We start from the raw sequence: 22,062 nt of genomic DNA, 5'->3' as shown, positions 1-22,062 counted from the left end.
ACATGGGGCCCAAAAAAGTTGCGAGTGCCAGCACTTTGATTGAATCCAAGAAAGAACTTGTATTAAAGTACAAAGGTGGTTTCTGCTTGGCTCTCCTCTCCTATCCTCCCTCTCCGCTTATTGGCAACACGAGTCTATGTTAAGGTAAAAGTGAGGGCAAATGTTCATTTGTACATTTAATGTATCATTTATGTGAGAGTAAAACTCTAATTATTAGGGCTGTTAATCTTTGGGCACCGCACGATTTGATTCTTGGAGGTAACGATTCGATTCAGAAACGATTCTCGATTCAAAATCATCCATCCATCCATCCATTTTCTACCGCTTGTCCCTTTCGGGTCGCGGGGGGTGCTGGAGCCTATCTCAGCTGCATTCGGGCAGAAGGCGGTGTACACCCTGGACAAGTCGCCACCTCATCACAGGGCCAACACAGATAGACAGACAACATTCACACTCACATTCACACACTAGGACCAATTTAGTGTTGCCAATCAACCTATCCCCAGGTGCATGTCTTTGGAGGTGGGAAGGAGCCGGAGTACTCGGAGGGAACCCACGCAGTCATGGGGAGAACATGCAAACTCCACACAGAAAGACCCCAAGGCCGGGGATCGAACCCAGGACCTTTGTATTGTGAGGCACATGCACTAACCCTTGGATCTCCGTGCTGCCCGATTCAAAATCGATACTTTTTAATAACAATGAGTGCTAAATCTAGAATTAACTACATTCTTCCATAAAAAAAAAAGATAAACAGCTGTGATACATTTCTGTATTACTTAAAAAAAACAAATTCTACCGAAAATTTTTATCAAGTCAAATACAAATAAGGCAACAAGAGAAGTATCCCACATTTCTCTTTTGTAAAGTAAATCTGTACAGCAGATTTAATCATCTACATCAACAATATGATTTGCCTGAGTGGCTGGACAGGAAAGATTTATAAAAAAATAACAAATAGATTTTAGTATTTTTTTAATCAATTAAGAATTGTTACAAATAAGAATCACGATTCATTCGAAAATCTATTTTTTTTGACAGCCCTAATAATTATATACTCGAAAAATCTTTTGGGGTGTCTTGAATAGATACATTGGATTGACATGATTTCTTATGGGAAAATTTGCTTTGACTTTTGGAAACCGATATACCAGTGCACTTATAATTTTAATAATTAATGATATTAATTGAGCTCTCACTCAGTTGTAGCTGCTGCTCTCTTGCTCTAAGGTCCTCCAGAACTTTGTGGTAGTGCTCCTTAAACGCATTGATGTCGGCGTCCAGGAATGCTGACGGGTCCTCCTCGCCATCTTTCTCCTCTTTTAGCTCTTTCAAACGTTCATCTAGTAGCTCCACTTGTGGTTGCAGGGAAGCCAGGTGGGCTACCTCCTCCTGCAAGATGGAAAGACAAGGTTTCACAACATGGGACATATATTGTTTTCATTTCCCAAATTCCAGTCATCTAGCTTCATGTGAGATCAGTTCTAATTTATGGGAATGTTTAAATAAAGGCCCTGACGCTAATAAGCAGGAAGCCAAGCAGGAAATTGGATGAGCAAAGCAAAAGCCCAAATGTAGAGGAAGGGTTTTCTACACTTAAAAACAGATGCAAAGAAACATTTGTACATCCGACTAAAATAAAATATAAAGGGATCACGAGATGAGGAAGAGAACAACCACTAGGGTGTAAGCACCTGTAGATTTAGGCCTGGGTGATATAAACATTTTATCGATAAATTCAGGTATTTTGTTGCAGATGGTTTAAAACTTTTTTTTAAAAATCAATGTTTTTCTCCTCTTCTCCGGCAGATTTTTTGCCCCCTTGAGCTTCCGAAGCCCTCGCCCGCCCCTTACTTGCTTAGCAGAGATTCGACAAGCCTAGCAAAAATTGGCTAATGCTAATGCTAACGAGAGCCAAACGTTTGTTCCAAAGAAAAGAAAAGTGTATTTTGGTTTAACGGCAACAGGCTGCACTGCAGTGTAACTACACACTGCAAAGTTTCTTTAAAAAAAGTCAGCAGCCCAACAAACTTATTCCAGCATCTTAAAGGGGAACATTATCACCAGACCTATGTAGCGTCAATATATACCTTGATGTTGCAGAAAAAAGACCATATATTTTTTTAACCAATTTCCGAACTCTAAATGGGTGAACTTTGGCGAATTAAACGCCTTTCTAATATTCGCTCTCGGAGCGATGACGTCACAACGTGGCGTCACATCGGGAAGCAATCCGCCATTTTCTCAAACACCGAGTCAAATCAGCTGTTATTTTCAGTTTTTTCGACTGTTTTCCGTACCTTGGAGACATCATGCCTCGTCGGTGTGTTGTCGGAGGGTGTAACAACACGAACAGGGACGGATTCAAGTTGCACCAGCGGCCCAAAGATGCGAAAGTGGCAAGAAATTGGACGTTTGTTCCGCACACTTTACCGACGAAAGCTATGCTACGACAGAGATGGCAAGAATGTGTGGATATCCTGCGACACTCAAAGCAGATGCATTTCCAACGATAAAGTCAAAGAAATCTGCCGCCAGACCCCCATTGAATCTGCCGGAGTGTGTGAGCAATTCAGGGACAAAGGCCCTCGGTAGCACGGCAAGCAATGGCGGCAGTTTGTTCCCGCAGACGAGCGAGCTAAACCCCCTATCGACCCTAGCTTCCCTGGCCTGCTGACATCAACTCCAAAACTGGACAGATCAGCTTTCAGGAAAAGAGCGCGGATGAGGGTATGTCTACAGAATATATTAATTGATGAAAATTGGGCTGTCTGCACTCTCAAAGTGCATGTTGTTGCCAAATGTATTTCATATCCTGTAAACCTAGTTCATAGTTGTTAGTTTCCTTTAATGCCAAACAAACACATACCAATCGTTGGTTAGAAGGCGATCGCCGAATTCGTCCTCGCTTTCTCCCGTGTCGCTGGCTGTCGTGTCGTTTTCGTCGGTTTCGCTTGCATACGGTTCAAACCGATATGTTTCAATAGCTTCAGTTTCTTCTTCAATTTCGTTTTCGCTACCTGCCTGCACACTACAACCATCCGTTTCAATACATTCGCAATCTGTTGAATTGCTTAAGCCGCTGAAATCCGAGTCTGAATCCGAGCTAATGTCGCTAGGGCTTGCTGTTCTTTCCGCCATGTTTGTTTGTGTTGGCTTCACTATGTGACGTCACAGGAAAATGGGCGGGTGGTTAAAATCAGGCACTTTGAAGCTTTTTTTTAGGGATATTTGGTGATGGGTAAAATTTTGAAAAAAACTTTGAAAAATATAATAAGCCACTGGGAACTGATTTTTAATGGTTTTAACAATTCTGAAATTGTGATAATGTTCCCTTTAAACATCGACGTCCCACTGGGGTGAGTTTTTCCTTGCCCTTATGTGGGCTCTGTACCGAGGATGTCGTTGTGGCTTGTGCAGCCCTTTGAGACACTTGTGATTTAGGGCTATATAAATAAACATTGATTGATTGATTGATTGATTAAACAGCATTGAGCCAAATAGGGGAAATGCAACTCTTTACGAGGCAAACAAGACCGCATAAACATACAAACTCCACCTAAGAAGCAGCTTACTGTGGTGGAATCATTTACACAGGGTATGTATGTTGATACTGAAGTGAATTAATTAACTCATATTATGTTTTGCATACAGTGAATGTTTATATTCGCCTTGGAGAAAGCAAACCACCAAGTTTAAGTAAATAGTGGTATTTCAGTTTGAGCACACCCCTTAGTTTGACATTCGCAGGTGGATTGGATCACTTCTCGTAGGAAAGATGCCCTAATTGGGACTTCGGAATGCAAAAGTGATAACCATATCCTTCAGAAAAAACTACCTGTCTAGCTCAATGCCAACATTTCAGTTGTTTTCCAGTCACTACACACGAACATCTCCTTACATGGTCAGGTTGTGCTGTCCTGACTTAAGCACACACCCATAAAGAGAAAGAAGGAATAAAAGACTGGTGGTTTGGCTTCTCCAGTCAGGAGTCCTTTATTTTTTTGACCTAGGTTCCTCCGGGTACTGCAGACCTGTTTAAAGACGCTCGCTTGTAATAAAGCAACTTTTGATTCAGTAAAGCGTCTTCGACGTCTCTTTTGATCCAGCCGCACCGCCGTGTCACCCTTCTGTCCGGACGAGGATGACAAGACCAGAAATATACTTCAATACCATTTATGATGAGAAAGGATAACTGTACACAGAGCAAACCGGACTGCTCTTACTGCTGCTGCAAAACTCTCATGGTATAATTCCATACCATTTGGAATTATACCAATATAATTTGTATTCATTTGTTTCTTTAAAAAGTAGGAAAAAAGAAAATCTAAAAAAAAACGTTAATCCTATTTTTTGTGAAATAAATCTGAGATTTTATTTTTAAGCTTTATCGCCCAGGCCAAAGTAGGTTATATTTAAATCAAGAGTAAATCCAATAAAAAATAACATGGCATACTCACAGAGAAGTACTGAGACAAATGGATGCATGCGAAAAGGAATTTAAACAATTATAATATTCAATTATAATAAAGAACACAATAATGATGAAACACACTAAAATCAGTCACAACATGAAATATACCTACATACACATCTAGTACTTCTCATATATTCATTTATTTGTAGTAGCCCGCCACAAACAAAGTTGTTGCTCCCTGTTCGCCCTCGATCACAAATATATTATAAAGGGACTGTCAACCTTGTAGTTACAACTCAGCACAGTAGAGTAAATGGCATTGTAACTCCGCTTCTTAACACAGCTCATACGCACGTCATCTGCTGGAGAATAAGACGTAATAGAAAGGTTCAGTGTACCAACTTAGCGTCATTGTTGCTATACTTAGCGAGTATTCAGAGCACTTAAGATTCTTCTTTTTCAAAAAAGTCACGAGCAATAAATCTAAGAACGTTTTTGGTCTTTCTGGACACTTTTGGAGACTCCAACATGATTAACATGCTGTAATTATTTCCTCATATCGCCACACAATAAAAGTGAACAGTAGCAGATTTTTGGTCCAGATCCTGTTTTGCTTTACTTAGTAGTATCGAAGTGTTTTTGACAATTGATGTTGCATATTTTAAATATAAGATTTTAAGCTAACTTTATTAAGTATGACACCTAAAAATGTGATTTCATTCATCCTGTCACCACCGTCTATATGTATTTTAGTGTTTTTATTTTTTTAGAATACCAAATAATATTGTAACATTATATAATATAATATATTATAATATCATATGATATAATATAATAATAATAAAATGGCCACCTTTTTAATTTGTTTATTTCAACTGATTGTTTTTATTCTCTGCTGTACATGAACCATAGACACAATTCAGTAGCGTCATATGAAAATAACACAATTTCTCCTCAACAAAAAAGCTATACTGTATAGAAAAATTAAATTTCACACATTTGTATGCACGTACAACACTATATGATCCAGTGTTCAAACTCAAAGTGGTTATTAAGTAAAAATAAGAAGAATCCCCATGGACATTTTAAACTTAATTGAAAAATTGGAAAATCTTATTACTATGTGCTTTTCAACTTATTTTACTATTTTTTTTAGAATCTTATTATTTATCCTTTATGGAATAAGTTTTGTACAAATTGATAACAGGAATGTAAAAGGGAAAACAATTTAATTAGCTCTGCTTCTTCCTATATATGCGGTGTATCATATTGTAACTGTTTCCATCCATCAATTTTCTACCGCTTGTCCCTTTCGGTGTCGCGGGGGATACTGGAGCCTATCTCAGCTGCATTCGGGCGGAAAGCGGGGTACACTCTGGACAAGTCGCCACCTCATCACAGGGCCAACACAGATAGACAGACAAAATTCACACTCACATTCACACACTAGGGCCAATTTAGTGTTGCCAATCAACCTATCCCCAGGTGCATGTCTTTGGAGGTGGGAGGAAGCCGGAGTACCCGGAGGGAAAGCACACAGTCACGGGGAGAACATGCAAACTCCACACAGAAAGATCCAGAGCCCAGGATCGAACCCAGGACTGTATAAATGTTAGAAATAAAAAAAATTAATTAAGCTGCTTGTTCAGTGGGTTTTAACAGTAGAGGAATGATACGCGATGGGTCAGAAAGAAAAAGTTCTACGACTGTTGCATCCAAACTCAATACTAGACGACATTAAAATGGCCCTGGTGATGGATGATTCAGGAAGAATCCTTCCAGAGTGCATTCAGACATGACAAAGACATTACCTCGTACTTGCACCATTAGAAGGGCTAAGTGATAGCTTTCAAATGCTGACAAGTTTGTGGCATTTTGTTTTGTAAAATTATTTATAAATGTGTTTCTCTCGGACTGCTTGCTTGTTTGTGTTTTTGTTAAGTGCTTTTTGTTGAATTGTCTTCTATTTTCCTAAAAAAACGGTTTGGTTGAGCATTTAGCTGACATTCTTCCAGTTAAGTGGATCGATCTATTGCATGTGTACGGTATGTTAATACAACACAAATGCAACTGTTGGGTTATACTTTAGAAACTGATGCCAATGATGATGAAATTATGTATTTTTCATGGCATATATATATATATATATATATATATATATATATATATATTGTATGTAGGGCTGTCAAACGATTAAATTATTTAATAGTTAACACAAAATTAATCGCAGATAGATACAATTTTTCATCATTAATAATTGTACGTTTTTTAAACTATGACTGGACAATGTGTTTGCTTTATTAACATGTTTATTAAACATAATGCTTTTTTAAACAGCTCGACACAGAATGGACATAAAGACGCTTTCAATGACAATAACAAAATGACCGCCTGTGCTTTAGTGTATCCCCGACAAATTTTTGATTCCTGTTGTGAGAGTACTTGAATTCAGAGGCGAAGAGCTACAATTCCATGTTTCAATACCAGTTTTGCACATTAAAAATACAAAATGTTGATTGTTACCATCATGGTTGGATTGTCACGGATGGTTGGTGATGTAATGTGTGATATTTATACCTAAGTAGTTACTGTAACTAGTTACTGGAAACCAGTAACTAGTTACAGTTACTAGTTACTTTATTTCAAAAGTAAATCAGTTACTAACTTAGTTACTTACACCAAAAATTAATGCGTTACTGTGAAAAGTAACTATTTAGTTACTTCTTTTTTTCCCTTTTTTTTTTTAAGGCTCCCATTAATGCCCTTCTAGCCTTCATTTCAGTACTGTTATTGCACTGGAGAATAATACAATCTGTTGATCAACTTGACATGCATTTGCATCACTGAACTCAGAAAGCAATGTGGTCTACATACAACACACAAAGACAAAGATATGTTTCAAAGGGCCAATTTATTTCAGGCCAGAACAAATTGACAAAACTATTTTAAATAGCTGCAACATAATGGCACTTTAACTTTAAGTAGATAGGATCTTTGATCCAAGACACAACTTACATTTAACTAAAATGTTATTTTCTTTGTGCGCGACAAAAGAAAAGTATTGAGAATGTCTCCATGTTAAGAAACTCGACTTCTGGCTTCACCATGATGTCTTGTTAGTTCAGTGGTTCTTAACCTGGGTTCAATCAAACCCTAGGGGTTCGGTGAGTTGGCCTCAGGGGTTCGGCGGAGCCTCCGCCGTGGAGGTCAAGACACACCGACTCATCGTGTACATAAAAACTTCTCTCTATCGGCGTATTATGAATACCCACAAACGATGTTCCCTCTAATTTTCCATCTGATTTGCATGTGTGTAATTTGTTGTGAGTTCATGCACTGTCTTGGTTTTGTTCTTTGAACAAGGTGATGTTCATGCACGATTAATTTTGTGCACCAGTAAAAAAGAACATATAAATTTGTCTTGAATTTGAAAAAAATGTGTATATTTTTTTTTTCAGGGTTCGGTGAATGCGCATATGAAACTGGTGGGGTTCGGTACCTCCAACAAGGTTAAGAACCACTGTGTTAGTTGTTATGAGAGTAGCGTATGTGTGTGTGTGTGGCCCTTTAAGATATGACAGCATGTGAGGTGAGTGACGTCAGTGAGTGAGTGGGCGAGAGAGGTGAGGGAACGGCGACAGTGAGTGCGTGCAGGTGCTCTAGCTTGGTGGATGGCTGCGTCCAATAAAGTCACAAAGTTGCAACAAACCGCCGGCCTCGTCATTCACCCTCAGCTGTAAAGACCCACTTCCGGGTAAAGTGAAGGTTGTTAGGCCCTGGAGGAAAGTCTCCCCTGCGCCCCTCAACTACGGTCTGGGAGCGCCCCCACCCGCCCCCACCCACACAAAGCCTCTTCTCTGCACGCCTCTTCTTTTCCTTGTGACACAGAAGGAAGACACCGCAGCGCTGCAATAAAACACACTCAGATCTTTTGTTTCTAGCCGATACTACATAAAAAATAACGTAAAATAACGCAGTAACGCATCATGTAGTAACGATAACTGAGTTACTGAATATAAAAAATAACGCGTTAGATTACTAGTTACCGCCGAAACTAACGGCGTTACAGTAACACGTTACTTTGTAGCGCGTTAGTCCCAACACTGCTTATAGTTAACGCGTTATAATCGCGTTAACATTGACAGCCCTAAAAGATACATTAAAAACAATTTTGGAAACCACCAGAAACACAGTACACCCCAAACTTTAACTAGTCATGTGTTCTCTTAACTTCACAAATTGCTTCATGCTTGTTAAATAGCTTTTCACCCACTTCAAATGCTGTACTGTTCTAATTTGTTGATAAAGATACTGTAACTGTGTCAAATGCTTTTGTCAGATCCATATGTACACTACACTCACTCTGCATCGGTCCAGCTGCACCTTGAGCGTCTCAGCTTCTGGTGATGGTGGCAGTTGAATCTTGAGCCAGTTTTCACTGGTGTCCACTGACTGCACGCACTGTTCGTACAAGCTGTAGAATTCCAACACCTGAAATTACACACACACACACGCACGCACACACACACACACGTGTAAGAGGGAAGTTCAAATAAAGGTGAGACAAGATTCCCACGAGACAAGAAAAATCCATGCTCCATCTGTCTCGGCTCACAGGCTATTTCCCTGATATGCCTGCGGGAACGAACTCAATCTGCAACAGCCCCAGATGGAATCATCATGTCACACTTGACCTCTTCAGATGGATACAAATGAAGTCCATGCAGTGCGAGAGGCTTGGAAGATATACTCACGTTCACAAGGCAGTAACCACCAAAACAAATCCTAAAATAATGGCAAATTGTAATAAATAATTTGGACACAATAATGACCAAAAGTAAATCAATAAAATAAAAAAAAATTGTTGATTCTGACAGATACATAATACAGGTTCACAAAATAGTTGTCCTCATGTCCTCATTTACATGCACTATCTGCGACTCCATCGTTGTGTCAAATGCTGTGTGCCTTTGAAACCCTAGGGAGCGATTTTAGGACATTTAGCTGTTTGAGTTTCTGAAAGAGGAGAATGCTACAAAAATTGACCAACATTTGCGGCAAGAACATGCCGTGGCTGCCCTTGACTTTTTACTTGTTAATGGACAAGGGATGTAACAGTAAACGGTATAATGATAATTTGCGATAATTCCCGATGGTTAGTAATACCGTTAAATTTTTTAATCACCAAAAAACCGTCATTTATTAATGCATTTTCGGCAACATGAAGTGCATGTGCACTCGTGTCGTTTGGCTTGATAATCATGGCGGACTAAGGACACAGACTTTGCTGTGGAGATTTCCCCTCGGATTAAACAAAGCCAAGCGCTTGGTTTAACGTCATTTTCCCTTGCTTCCCGCTGTGTGTTTACTTGTCCCCACACTAAAACTATACAGCGAAGGAGAAAACTATTTCATATTTTGCAGCAGGCGATGTGTCGTGAACGTTGTCCCAACTTGTTTATAAAGTCTTTACTTTGTTGACTGGGATGCTCATTCCTCCTTTATTTAACTGCAAACTGTATCAGTGTTCAAATAACATCAGTACTAACTATAATGTTTTGTCATCTCATCGAATTGAACGCAGGCGATGAAGATTGTGTATTCGGTGTGTGAGGTATCATTCCGGGTTTTTTTTTGTTGGCCAAACTGTTGTACTGAAACACTCGGGAGACATTGGAGAAGAACAAAGCTTGTTTATTAGACTTCATCTTCATTAGCCAAATTGCTTTGTGTTTTAATTTGTTCTCCCGAAATGTGTTTGTCATTCTTGTTTGGTGTGGATTCACAGTGTGGCGTATATTTCTAACAATGTTAAAGTTGTTTATTCGGGCACCCTCAGTGTAACCTGTATCGCTGTTGATCAAGTATGCGTTGCATTAACTTGTGTGTGCGGACAGAAGCCGCACATATCCCTGTGATTGGACCGGCATGTTGTTAGAATGGATGAAAAGCGGACGTTAATGGCAGTGCCTTTAAGGCACGCCCCCAAGACTGTGGTCCGGGTGGACCACGGGATATAATGACTGATGAACACATTTGTTCGATAATGAAGGTTGCCTCAGCTCAAAGCCGGAGCCCCGACATTAATGAACTAGCATCCAAGAAAAGATGGCAGGTATCTGGCTTGGGCACATCAGATTAGATCAGTGTGTTGCAAACTGAGCAGTTTAAAGTCCAGAATGGTTGGTTTATTCATTGTTATTTTATTTTCAAATTTATTAGCTTGTGGAAAAAGTTAATGTTAATATTTACCTCAGAAGGCTGCAAATAGAAAAGAGGCATTACATTTTTATTTAAATTGTATTTGATATGCCATTGATATTTTTTAATTATTATTATTATTATTTGAAACTCGATTTTGCATGTCACTATAAAGTTATATAAGCCTTGCTTGTTCAATATTCAATGCAAAACTTGTTTGGGTCCCTATTAAAAGGTTAATTTGTTCAGCCTTGGCCCGCGGCTTTATTAAATTTTAAATTTTGGCCCACTCTGTATTTGAGTTTGACACCCCTGCTCTAGATAGTTAGGTTTGGACATATACTCAGCGCTCAGCCGGAATCGAAGTCAACCTTGTGGTGGGCTAATTCGAGGACCTCACTAAACCATCCAATCTCTACTGTGTTGATTTGTTTATCTGAGTGTTTTAGTCTTTTTATACTGGGAAAAAAAGTCATAAATTAGATTTGCTTATTTGTGGGTATCATCATTAGCTGCGCTCTTAAAAACACAACAACAACGAATTCCGGTTGGGCATGGACAGTGATGGGCGTTGTTAGCGGGGGCTCCATGGAAATGTGACCTTTTTTATGTTTTATTGGCACTTTTGCCAACTCCAGTTGTCAACTATACCATATTTTTTACTAATCTGTCATATGCAGCTTTTTCTTTGTAAATTGTGCCTCAGAATTCTGCAATGTCTGGCCGAGGGAAATCCGACAAACCAGGCCACGTTAAGCCTTGTGCATCTCTGGATCCAGATATCATGGAGGAGTCAGTTGTCGACTCGGCCCTTTTTAGGAGCATAAGACAGAAAATGGACAATATGCGAGCCCACATCCTCGACAATCTTAAATCCGTTGTCAGAGGAGAGATAGCGGCTGTTATGGAGTCATTCGAGAGCATTCTCTCGTCCCATAGCGGGGCCATCGCTAGCCTGGAGCTCGCTTCTAATGCTAATGCTAGCGAGCTGACTGTACTCCGCGCTAGCTTCAACAAGCAAACTGCCACCGTGAATCTCCTCTCTAAAAAATGCGATGAACTGGAGGGCTGCTCGAGGTGGAATTACATCCCAGTGGTGGGCCTTCCTGAGGGCTGTGAGGGTCCCCGTCTGACTGAGTTCATCGCTCAATTCTTGCAGGAGGTCCTGAAGCTTGACGACAAGCCTATGTTGGAACGTGCTTACCAGACCCTGCGTGCCAGGCCTACAGATGGCGAAACTTCTCTGCCACTCGTTGTAAGAGTTAATTTATTTAAAGTCCGATGAGGTTTCTCCGCTATCTTATATGGGCAAGAGGATTTAAATTTTTCCCTACTTCACTCCGGCCATGGCTCGGACACGAGTCGCCTTTGCTGCGGTAAAGAGAAGGCTGCCTCAATGTCTCAACGTGAGGTTTGGTCTTTTTTCCCGGCGACGTTGTGGATCACCCACAGATTCGATGATCCAACAGGGGAGGCGGATTTGATCGAAGAGGCATGCTGGCTGGATGCCGCAATTTTGGAGCTAGAAGACTACAAATCCCAGAAGTGTGAGATATCTTGTCTTTCTTATCGATTGTAGGTAATCTTCTTGCAGGAGACTCATTCTAAACCTTCTGATAAATTGAGGCTGAGGACAAGATAGATAGGATAGACTTGCCACTCTTTATTTTCGGGCAAATCGGGGGGAGTTGCTATTTTGCTACATAGATCTGTTTCTTTTGTACACTCGAAAAGTATTTCTGATTCCAATGAGATGTGTTATATCGTCACTGGCCAGAATTCCTTTTTCAAACGTTTTTTTCCAGAATCTCCCTGACTTGTCAATGTACTATTTAATTCGAAGAAGAAACTTTAACTGTTGGCTTGAATCCAGCTTGATCGCTCATCACCCAGAACTTGCCCACCATCAAGGTCCGCTAAGATAATTCAGTCTTTTGTGGTAGAATTTTCTGTTTCAGATGTCTAGCGTTTTTTAATCATTCTAGAAAACAATACTCTTTCTTCTCTAATGTCTGTCTCACTTTCACCCGCATTGATTACGTTCTAGTTGACCATAAATTACTTTACTCTATTTGCAGACGAACACCATGGTGTCCAAATATACAATTACCTTTAAATAAGACTTTGTAGATTTTGTTTCTTGTTTTTTGTGCTCTTAAACAAGACTTCCAAGATGTCGGCTTCTGTACTCTGGGAGTCGCTGAAGGCATACATTGGGGGTGGGGTTGGTGTGTGTGTGTGTGTGTGTGTGTGTGGGGTGCTGCTTGAGTTATTATCCTATACAAATTATGAGAAAAAACTCAGGAAGAATAACTGATTAGTTTGACACAACGCATATCTCTGTTAGATAACTTGTACTTCTCAAAACCCAGACACTTATAAGGAAAGGCTCTCTCTACAAGCAGAACTTAATGTCCTTGTGACAGACCGTGCTTCTGAACAAATGCTTCGTTCAAGATCTCACTTCTATGAACATGGCTTTTAGCTCATCAACTATGCCACATATCAGCATTCCATTGTATTCCGCAGATTCAATCCAATTCAGGTATAGTTACGGATGATCTTGAAATCAATAATGTATTTAGGAATTTCTATGAGCTTGATAATTTTTTTTGCCAATCTGGACATCCCATCAGTTGATTAATCCGCTTTGGTAGATTTAGAGAGACCAATTACTTTTGCGGAATTAAACGTTGCAACGTTATCACTACAAAATGGATAATCCCGGGAGCCGATGGCTATCTTCACAAATTTTTAAGCAAGACCCCCTATTATTAGACATGTATAATTAATCGTATGAATCTGGTCCCCAACCACAAACGCTCAACCAAGCTTACATTTTTTTCTCTAGAAAAAAATTACTATCCAACTTGCTGGCTTTATGTCGAAGTACTATTCTCCCTTCTATTATTAACGCAGATCAAACCAGGTTAATTCGGAATAGGCACTCCTTTTCTAATTTTCGACGTCTTTTCAATATGTTCTTTGATGTGCCTGCTCTTAACATTAAAAAGGCAGTGATATCTATGGATGCTAAAAAGGATTTGATCGAGTGGAGTGGAAATATCTATTTTATGTTTTGGAGAGATTCGGCTTTGGTAACAGTTTTATTTCTTGGATTAAGCTCATAAATTAATCTCCTGAGGTCTCGGTGAAGAGAAATTATATTCAATTTGAATATTTTTGCCTTTACCGTTCCAAAAGGCAGGGCTACACCCTGAGCCCATTGCTTTTTACTCTTGCCATTGAGCCTCTGTCAATAGTGCTTTGTATCAAATCGGCTTATTACAAGCATATGTAGACACAATGTGCAGGTAAAAGTCTTTGTCTATGCAGATGACCTCCTTCTAATTGTCTTGGATGCCTTGAGTACTCTCCAAGCTTTTGAACATGTGTCTGATGTTACAAATTGAACTTGTGGAAAAGTGAAATATTTCCTTTTATTTCTGCTGCTAAGAAATATCTTCAGCACAATTTTCCCTTTAATAAAGGTTTACATACTTGCGTGTCCAGGTCTCACATTCGCTGGCAGAGGTTTATAAAGCCAACTTTGTTCCACTGTCCAGAATCCAGGGAGTTTTTGATCGTTGGTTTTTACCTAATTTATCTACATTGTCAACTATATTAAAATGAACATACTTCCACAATTTCCTTATTTGTTCCAGTGTATACTACTTTTTCTCTTTCAGTCCTTCTTTCGTAAATTAGATAGTCAGATTTTACACTTTATTTGGAATAAAAGGACTAACAGGTTCCATAAGCAATACTTGCAGAGACCTAAATCATCATGAGGATTGGCACTACCAAATTTTAGGTTTTCGTACTAGGTCACTAACATTAGAATTCTAAAATAATGGCTGCAATATGAAGCATCTGATCATCCTCTGTTATTGCTAATTAAAGGCAAATTAATCTCTTAGGGCTCTGGTTCACCCTCCCATTCACTCATCAACATTACTGTTATGAAAAATCCAATTGTAAAAACCTAATTTAGGATCTGGGTACAAAGCGCTAGTTTGGCTTGCAGACTATTTCTAGTCTAGCACCTATCACTGCTAATCATGCTTTTCCTCCTTCTCTTGTCGATAATGCCTTTTTAGGATGGTAAAGTCTGGCGATCAACAAATTTAAACACTTATAAAGCTTTAGATATCTAAAGATACGCAGTTTTGTCCGTAATACTTTCCCTAGGTTTACAGATTTGCCGACTGACAGTTTTAGATATGTTTCTGACACCGCTTTCAACTTTAAAAGGATTAATTACACGTATTTATAACCAATGTTTTTCTTTTGTGCACCGAGTCTCTAAATTTAATAAAGTCACTTTGGGAGGAGGATATAGGAATGACTCTATCTTAGGATAGCTGGACAGAGATTTTAGGTAGAGTTCAAAAGTCTTCTAATTGTTCAGGACACAGCCTCATCCAATGTAAGCTAATACATCGTACTTGTTATACCAATGTTCGACTAACTAACATGTATGACGGAAGACCTGAATTGTGTGATCGGTGCCAACAGTCTCCAGCTAACTTAATACATATGTTTTGGCTCTGCCCATCCCTGTGCAGTTATTGGACATAAATGATTAATACTTTGTCTTGGTAATTGGCGAAAAGATTGAACCGAATCCTATAAGTGGACTATTCGGGGTAGCCCCTATGTCATCTTCTCTCAGCAAATCCAAAAAGAATATGGTGGCTTTCACTGCTTTGTTAGTTAAAAAGACTTATTGTGCTTAACTGGAAGTCTGCAGCGCCTCCCTACCACACCCACTGGCTCAGAGATATTCTTTATTTCCTTAAATTGGAGAAAATTAGGCTGACATTGAATGGTTGTTCGGTAAAATTTCAAGAAGCATCGGGTGCTTTCTTAAAATATGTAAAGGAAACTTCCTTCTACATGCTTCTATCTTCCTTAAATTTTAGAAAGTGGGTCTGGGTGTTGGGTGGGACGAAACTGAATGACTACTGCAGCGCCTTTCTTGCCCCCTTGTGGTGAAAAAGTATAAGAGGAAAAACCTCCATATACAGTACATTCTCCAATCTTTCTGGAATTTTTGATGGTGGGTCAGGTTGTTGGGTGGGATGAAACTGCTTCAGTACTTCAGTGCCATTATCGCCCCCTTGTGGAAAACATTTAGAACTGTCATAACTTCCTTTCACATGGTCCGATGTTCCTGAAATTTTTGATAGTGGGTCGGGGTGTTGGGTGAGATACAACTGCATGACTACTGTGGCACCTTTTTTGCCCCCTTGTGGTGGAAACATATAAACGACGTGACTTCCTTACACATGCTCCGATCTTCCTGACATTTTTGGTGGTGGGTCAAGGCATCGGGAAGGACGTGACCGCAAGCGTCATGCATGCTGGCCAACTTGCATGAACTGCTGCTTGCTACTTTAATTATTATTATATTTATTTATTTATTTGGGAAGATGGGGGAAAAAGAACATTTAATTTTGCAATGTATTGCATTTCCGTTAACTTTGTGTCAAAACATTTCAATAAACGTTTAAAATGTTTAAAAAAACAAATACAAAACAAAAACAATGATCAGTCAACTATGGGCAAAATATAACAAATCAGATTCAACTATGAAAAATGTATTTAATTGTAAATAAAAAAAATATTATTAGGTTCTCAACAGTATTTTAATTTAGGGAGAGCATGAAAAAATGGAGAGGCATGACAGAAAATAATTGAGAACTATTTTGTTACAACGATGTTGCAGAGCCGACTGATTGTATATGTACGTGAGAGGATTGAAAAAAAAATTGGATTACAGGAAAAAAGGGAAAAATATGTGAGTTTCACGGTTTAAATCTGAATGACAGGGTCTCTGTCATAACATACTTCATCAAATTCTGCATCAGCGCCACAATTCCAACCAAAACAATACACATTTATCCCAACTCCAAACCATGAATTACCCCACAACTAAAAAAGAGCCTGAGGGAAAAACATAAGTCCTTCAGGCAACAGGACTGGGCCAGCCTCAAGACAAAAAATAGGAATTTAAAAAACGAAGTATTTAAAGCCAAACTGAAGTACAAAAACAAACTGGAAACTGAATTCAGCAACATGAATACCAAGCAGGCATTTCAGAAGGTGAAAACCCTGACAGGATGCCAAACAAAAACATGATGCACTGTCAGTGACCCAGAAACCCTCTCTAAAGACCTGAACATATTTTTTACTCGCTTTGATAAATTGGACTTCTCACCAGAGTGTCAGGACCTGCTGAGAGCCCTACCACCACCAGACCCCGAGGAACCGGCCCCCTTCACAGTGGAGGAAGTACGCTGCAAGCCAGGCAAGGCACCAGGGCCCGATGGCATTCCAGCCAGGGTGATCGAGGACTGTGCCATAGAGCTCTCCCCTATCCTACACTCACTCTTCTGTCAATGCTACTGGACTGCAACAATACCCACACTGTGGAAAACTGCAACCTTCATCCCAGTACCGAAAAAATCCAGACCCACAGAACTCAACCATCACCGCCCCATAGCCCTCACATCCATAATTATGAAGTGCCTGGAGAAACTGCTGCTTGACATCATCCTTCCAGTTGTCACCCCACACCTGTACCCCCTCCAATTTGCCTACAGGGCCAGGAGGGGCACAAAGGATGCTGTGGCCTGCCAGCTGCATCTCCTCCTCCAGCATCTGGACTCCCCAGGCAACTTTGCCAGGATCCTCTTTGTGGACTTCAGCTCCGCCTTCAACTCCCTACAGAAACATCTACTGATCCGGAAACTACACCAGCTCAACATCCCCCCTTAGCTGATCCACCTCACCCACAACTTCCTCACCGACCGACTGCAAGCAGTAAGGGTGGGCTCAAACACATCCCCGATGCTTACCATCAACACCGGGGTCCTACAGGGATGTGTGTTGAGCCCTTTCCTGTACACACTCTACACCAATGACTGCCGTAGCATCTCACCCATCACAACATACTTAAAATACTCAGATGACACAGCCATTCTCGCACTCCTCTCCAACAGTCAATCCATCCTGGACTATCATAACACAGTCAAACATTTCACAGAGTCATGCACAGCCAGTTATCTGGAAATCAATGTCAATAAAACAAAATAAATATGGTTCAACCCCCCTCACCTCAGAACCCCATCATCATAAACACACAAACAGTTAAAACAGTTGACACTTTTAAATACCTGGGCGTAACCTTGGACAATAAACTCACCTTTGATCAGCACACCACGGACATTCAAAAAAGAAGTCAACAAAGACTGTCAGCCATCCGAAAACTCAAAGGACTATACGATGCACCTCATCTCCCGTTATTACTTTACCAAAGCATTGTTCAACCCATCCTTATGTACTGTTCCACATGTTTTTTCACCATGCTTTCTGTAACCAACTGGACCAAACTCACACGCATTACAAACATAGCAGCTAAAATCATCAGCCTACCCACACCCAACATTTCAGACTTAATCCACAGGTCCATCACTCGACTGGCAAAAACAATAGTCCAGGATATCACTCACCCACTACACCAATACATCATCCCACTACCATCAGGGCGCAGGTACAGAACCATCAAATTCCGGAGGACCCGCCTCAGGAAAAGCCTGATCCCTGCAGCTATAGCCGCCCTAAACAGCAGGCCCGGCCGACCTGTCTGACAAGCCTGTAAATGTGTGTTGGTCATGTAGGATGTCTTTTTGTTTTTGTGATGTGTAATGTCTATTGTTCAAATGTACGGTAGTGAAAACGAATTTCCCCAAGGGGACCAATAAATCTAAATCTAAATCATTGGTAGTGTAGAGATACATGGTGGAACCTGGTTAGTCAAATAGATAACAAACTGTAGATTTCTACTTATTTTACTCTCAGGGCATTCAATCAATCGCAACTGAACTGTTGAAGTTGTCTAAGAAGATGTTTCGCCTCTTATCCAAGTAGGCTTCATCAGTTCATGCTCATAGACTTAGATTGGTCAGATCAGGTCTGGTATCTGGGTGTGATCTAGTTTTCTTAGAAAAACGAAAAAGTCCAGTTGCGCTCGATTGAATACCCTGGGAATACAATGACTTGGATGAATGATAACATCCATGTGGTTGGTAATGTTTCAATGTGTGGTTAAATGACGTCTGCTTTGGTTCTTGTGGTTACGGTGATCCTCAAAGACATGTACTGTAGTGCCTGCAATACTTTTGGTATTACTTTAAACTCCAAAACAAAGGCAGCAAAAGTAAAATGAATTTAAATGTATAGAGAGAGTGTGTGTGTGTGTGTGTGTGTGTGTGCGTTTACCTTGGTCTGGTAGGCCAACCATACAAGTCTGTCTGCCAAAAGCGCACAGAAGCCCACCCAGCGCTGGTTTAACTGCTCGGCTGCCTGAGCAATGTCCTCAGCCCGAGTTCCCTCTGGTGGGGAAAAGTGAGGCAAATTTCATCAAGAAAGTGAGAGTCAACACACAAATACACAAGCCCACTGCTCCCCTCACCTCCCAGGGGGTGATCAAGGGTGATGGGTCAAATACAGAGAATAACTTCGCCACACCTAGTGTGTGTGTGACAATCATAGGCACTTTAACTTTAACTTAACTGATAATCCATGCACACTCGTTACCAATATATTTGGATGTAACTAAGAGAGATTTGTTAAAAGGTATCAACAAAATCATTCCACGGCAAATGTAAAAGTATGAGGGTTATTTATTATTCCATTGATACTTGATGTTAGGGTTGTATGTTCATTTAAGGTCAAATGGCGATTTCTGACAAAATTGCATGCGTGACACCAAACGCTGGTGCAACGTTCGAGTGGGCAGATGATTGCAAATATCAATAGTATGAATACCAAGGGCAGTATCAGTATCGAATCGTTACCAGCGCGATTAGAAAACTATTTTTAAAACCTTGTCTATGTTTATCGCCAAAGATGTACGTGTTTTGTATCATTGTTGTGTTATGTTGTTGAAACACTGGTACCTACTTTTGGTTTACGAAAATCTTCACGGAAATTTTGCCCCAGTTTTCAGACACCGTCTCGATTATCGTGTATCCAAACATTGTGGGTAACAAATTAGTCTGTTTGCCCCTCCAATCATGTATCTAAACAAAGAATTACTCAGATGACTCAGTTTCTATGCTATATTTTATTGAGTATGACTCCTAAATAATACACCACGGGGCCAAATAAAGTTGCAACGGACAGCACTTTGATCAAGAAGGTAAGAAACCCTAATTAATTCAACAAAGAAATCGTAACAAAGTACAATTGTGGCATCCGTTTGTCTCTCCCCCTTTCCCTCCTCCTTCTCCGCTCATCGCCGTCTTTGCCAACAAGCATCTTCAATAAAAGGTAAACGTTTTTATAATTTACAATAAATCAAACAGTGAACTACATTTAGCTATTTTTCATTAGTCTTAACACTTTGGGCCTGATTTACTAAGATCCAAATACCTGTCAGAAGTTGGCACTAACTGTGGGTGCTGGAATGTTACAAATGCAAGAAAATGGTAAATGAGAACACAATGTTATCCATAACAATAACAATTTAAAAAATGTTAAATACATAATTTGTTGGGAGTGGCATATGGATGATGTAAGGTATGTCTTATTTTGGTAAGGATCAGGGACAGAATGACAAGAATTTAACCCATAGATGCACAACCTACTAATACCTACACTCTTTCACGAGTGGGGTCAGAAATGACCCCAATTAAAATCAATGTGTGTTTGCAAAAACTGGGTTGTTATTCTTCAAACTCTTTAAAACGAAGAGTTGTAATATTTTCATATTCCAGGTAGGTACATGTTTGTGACATGAGGCCATTTGCATGTGTATTTAAAAAAAAATAAAATGAACAATAAGGAATTGCAGTTTTTGTATCACTGCCCACTCTTTCACAAGTGGGATCAAAAATGACCGCAAGCAGTTCCTAAGGAATCTTGAGCCTTTAATGCTTAGCAACTATGACTGCAATTTCTCAAAATTAATGAAAAAATACATAAAAATGCAAATGGCATCATGTTGCATTATTATGAGAAATACCTGGAATATGAATATATTACAACTTTATATATATAATGGGGTCATTTTCATTTTTTTTCCCCAGGTCATTTACAAACCCCGTTTTCATATGAGTTGGGAAATTGTGTTAGATGTAAATATAAACGGAATACAATGATTTACAAATCATTTTCAACCCATATTCAGTTGAATATGCTACAAAGACAACATATTTGATGTTCAAACTGATAAACATTTTTTTTTTTTTTGCAAATAATCATTAACTTTAAAATTTGATGCCAGCATCACGTGACAAAGAAGTTGGAAAAGGTGGCAATAAATACTGATAAAGTTGAGGAATGCTCATCAAACACTTATTTGGAACATCCCACAGGTGAACAGGCAAATTGGGAACTTGTGGGTGCCATGATTGGGTATACAAGTAGATTCCATGAAATTCTCAGTCATTCACAAACAAGGATGGGGCGAGGGTCACCACTTTGTCAACAAATGTGTGAGCAACTTGTTGAACAGTTTAAGAAAAACCTTTCTCAACCAGCTATTGCAAGGAATTTAGGGATTTCACCATCTACGGTCCGTAATATCATCAAAGGGTTCAGAGAATCTGGAGAAATCACTGCACGTAAGCAGCTAAGCCCGTGACCTTTGATCTCTCAGGCTGTACTGCATCAACAAGCGACATCAGTGTGTAAAGGATATCACCACATGGGCTCAGGAACACTTCAGAAACCCACTGTCAGTAACTACAGTTGGTCGCTACATCAGTAAGTGCAAGTTAAAACTCTCCTATGCAAGGCGAAAACCGTTTATCAACAACACCCAGAAACGCTGTCGGCTTCGCTGGGCCTGAGCTCATCTAAGATGGACTGATACAAAGTGGAAAAGTGTTCTGTGGTCTGACGAGTCCACATTTCAAATTGTTTTTGGAGACTGCGGACGTCGTGTCCTCCGGACCAAAAAGGAAAAGAAACATTCTGATTATTATAGGAGCAAATTTGAAAAGCCAGCATCTGTGATGTTATGGGGGTGTATTAGTGCCCAAGACATGGGTAACTTACACATCTGTGAAGGCGCCATTAATGCTGAAAAGTACATACAGGTTTTGGAGCAACACATGTTGCCATCTAAGCAACGTTACCATAGACGCCCCTGTTTATTTCAGCAAGACAATACCAAGCCACGTGTTACATCAACGTGGCTTCATAGTAAAAGAGTGCGGGTACTAGACTGGTCTGCCTGTAGTCCAGACCTGTCTCCCATTGAAAATGTGTGGCGCATTATGAAGCCTAAAATACCACAACGGAGACCCCCGGACTGTTGAACAACTTAAGCTGTACATCAAGCAAGAATGGGAAAGAATTCCACCTGAGAAGCTTAAAAAATGTGTCTTCTCAGTTCCCAAACGTTTACTGAGTGTTGTTAAGAGGAAAGG

The 22,062-nt window shown here is 39.9% G+C and overlaps 1 protein-coding gene across 1 annotated transcript in view; it reads right to left on the bottom strand.

The window, feature by feature from the left end:
• dmd (dystrophin) overlaps window positions 1-22,062 on the bottom strand; it is a 586,555-nt gene that overhangs the window by 287,223 nt on the left and 277,270 nt on the right. The window contains exons 23-25 of the mRNA XM_061978041.1: window positions 18,905-19,017; window positions 8,780-8,908; window positions 1,200-1,392 (exon numbers count right to left, since the gene is read on the bottom strand). Coding sequence (XP_061834025.1) covers window positions 1,200-1,392; window positions 8,780-8,908; window positions 18,905-19,017 — 435 coding nt within the window. The remainder of the gene's footprint in view (window positions 1-1,199; window positions 1,393-8,779; window positions 8,909-18,904; window positions 19,018-22,062) is intronic.

The sequence above is a fragment of the Nerophis lumbriciformis genome, linkage group LG01 (genome assembly GCF_033978685.3).
Source record: "Nerophis lumbriciformis linkage group LG01, RoL_Nlum_v2.1, whole genome shotgun sequence".
Taxonomy (NCBI): Eukaryota; Metazoa; Chordata; class Actinopteri; order Syngnathiformes; family Syngnathidae; genus Nerophis; species Nerophis lumbriciformis.
The sequence above is the reverse complement of the archived record's forward strand: the minus strand, read 5'-3'. Positions and strand labels throughout refer to the sequence as shown.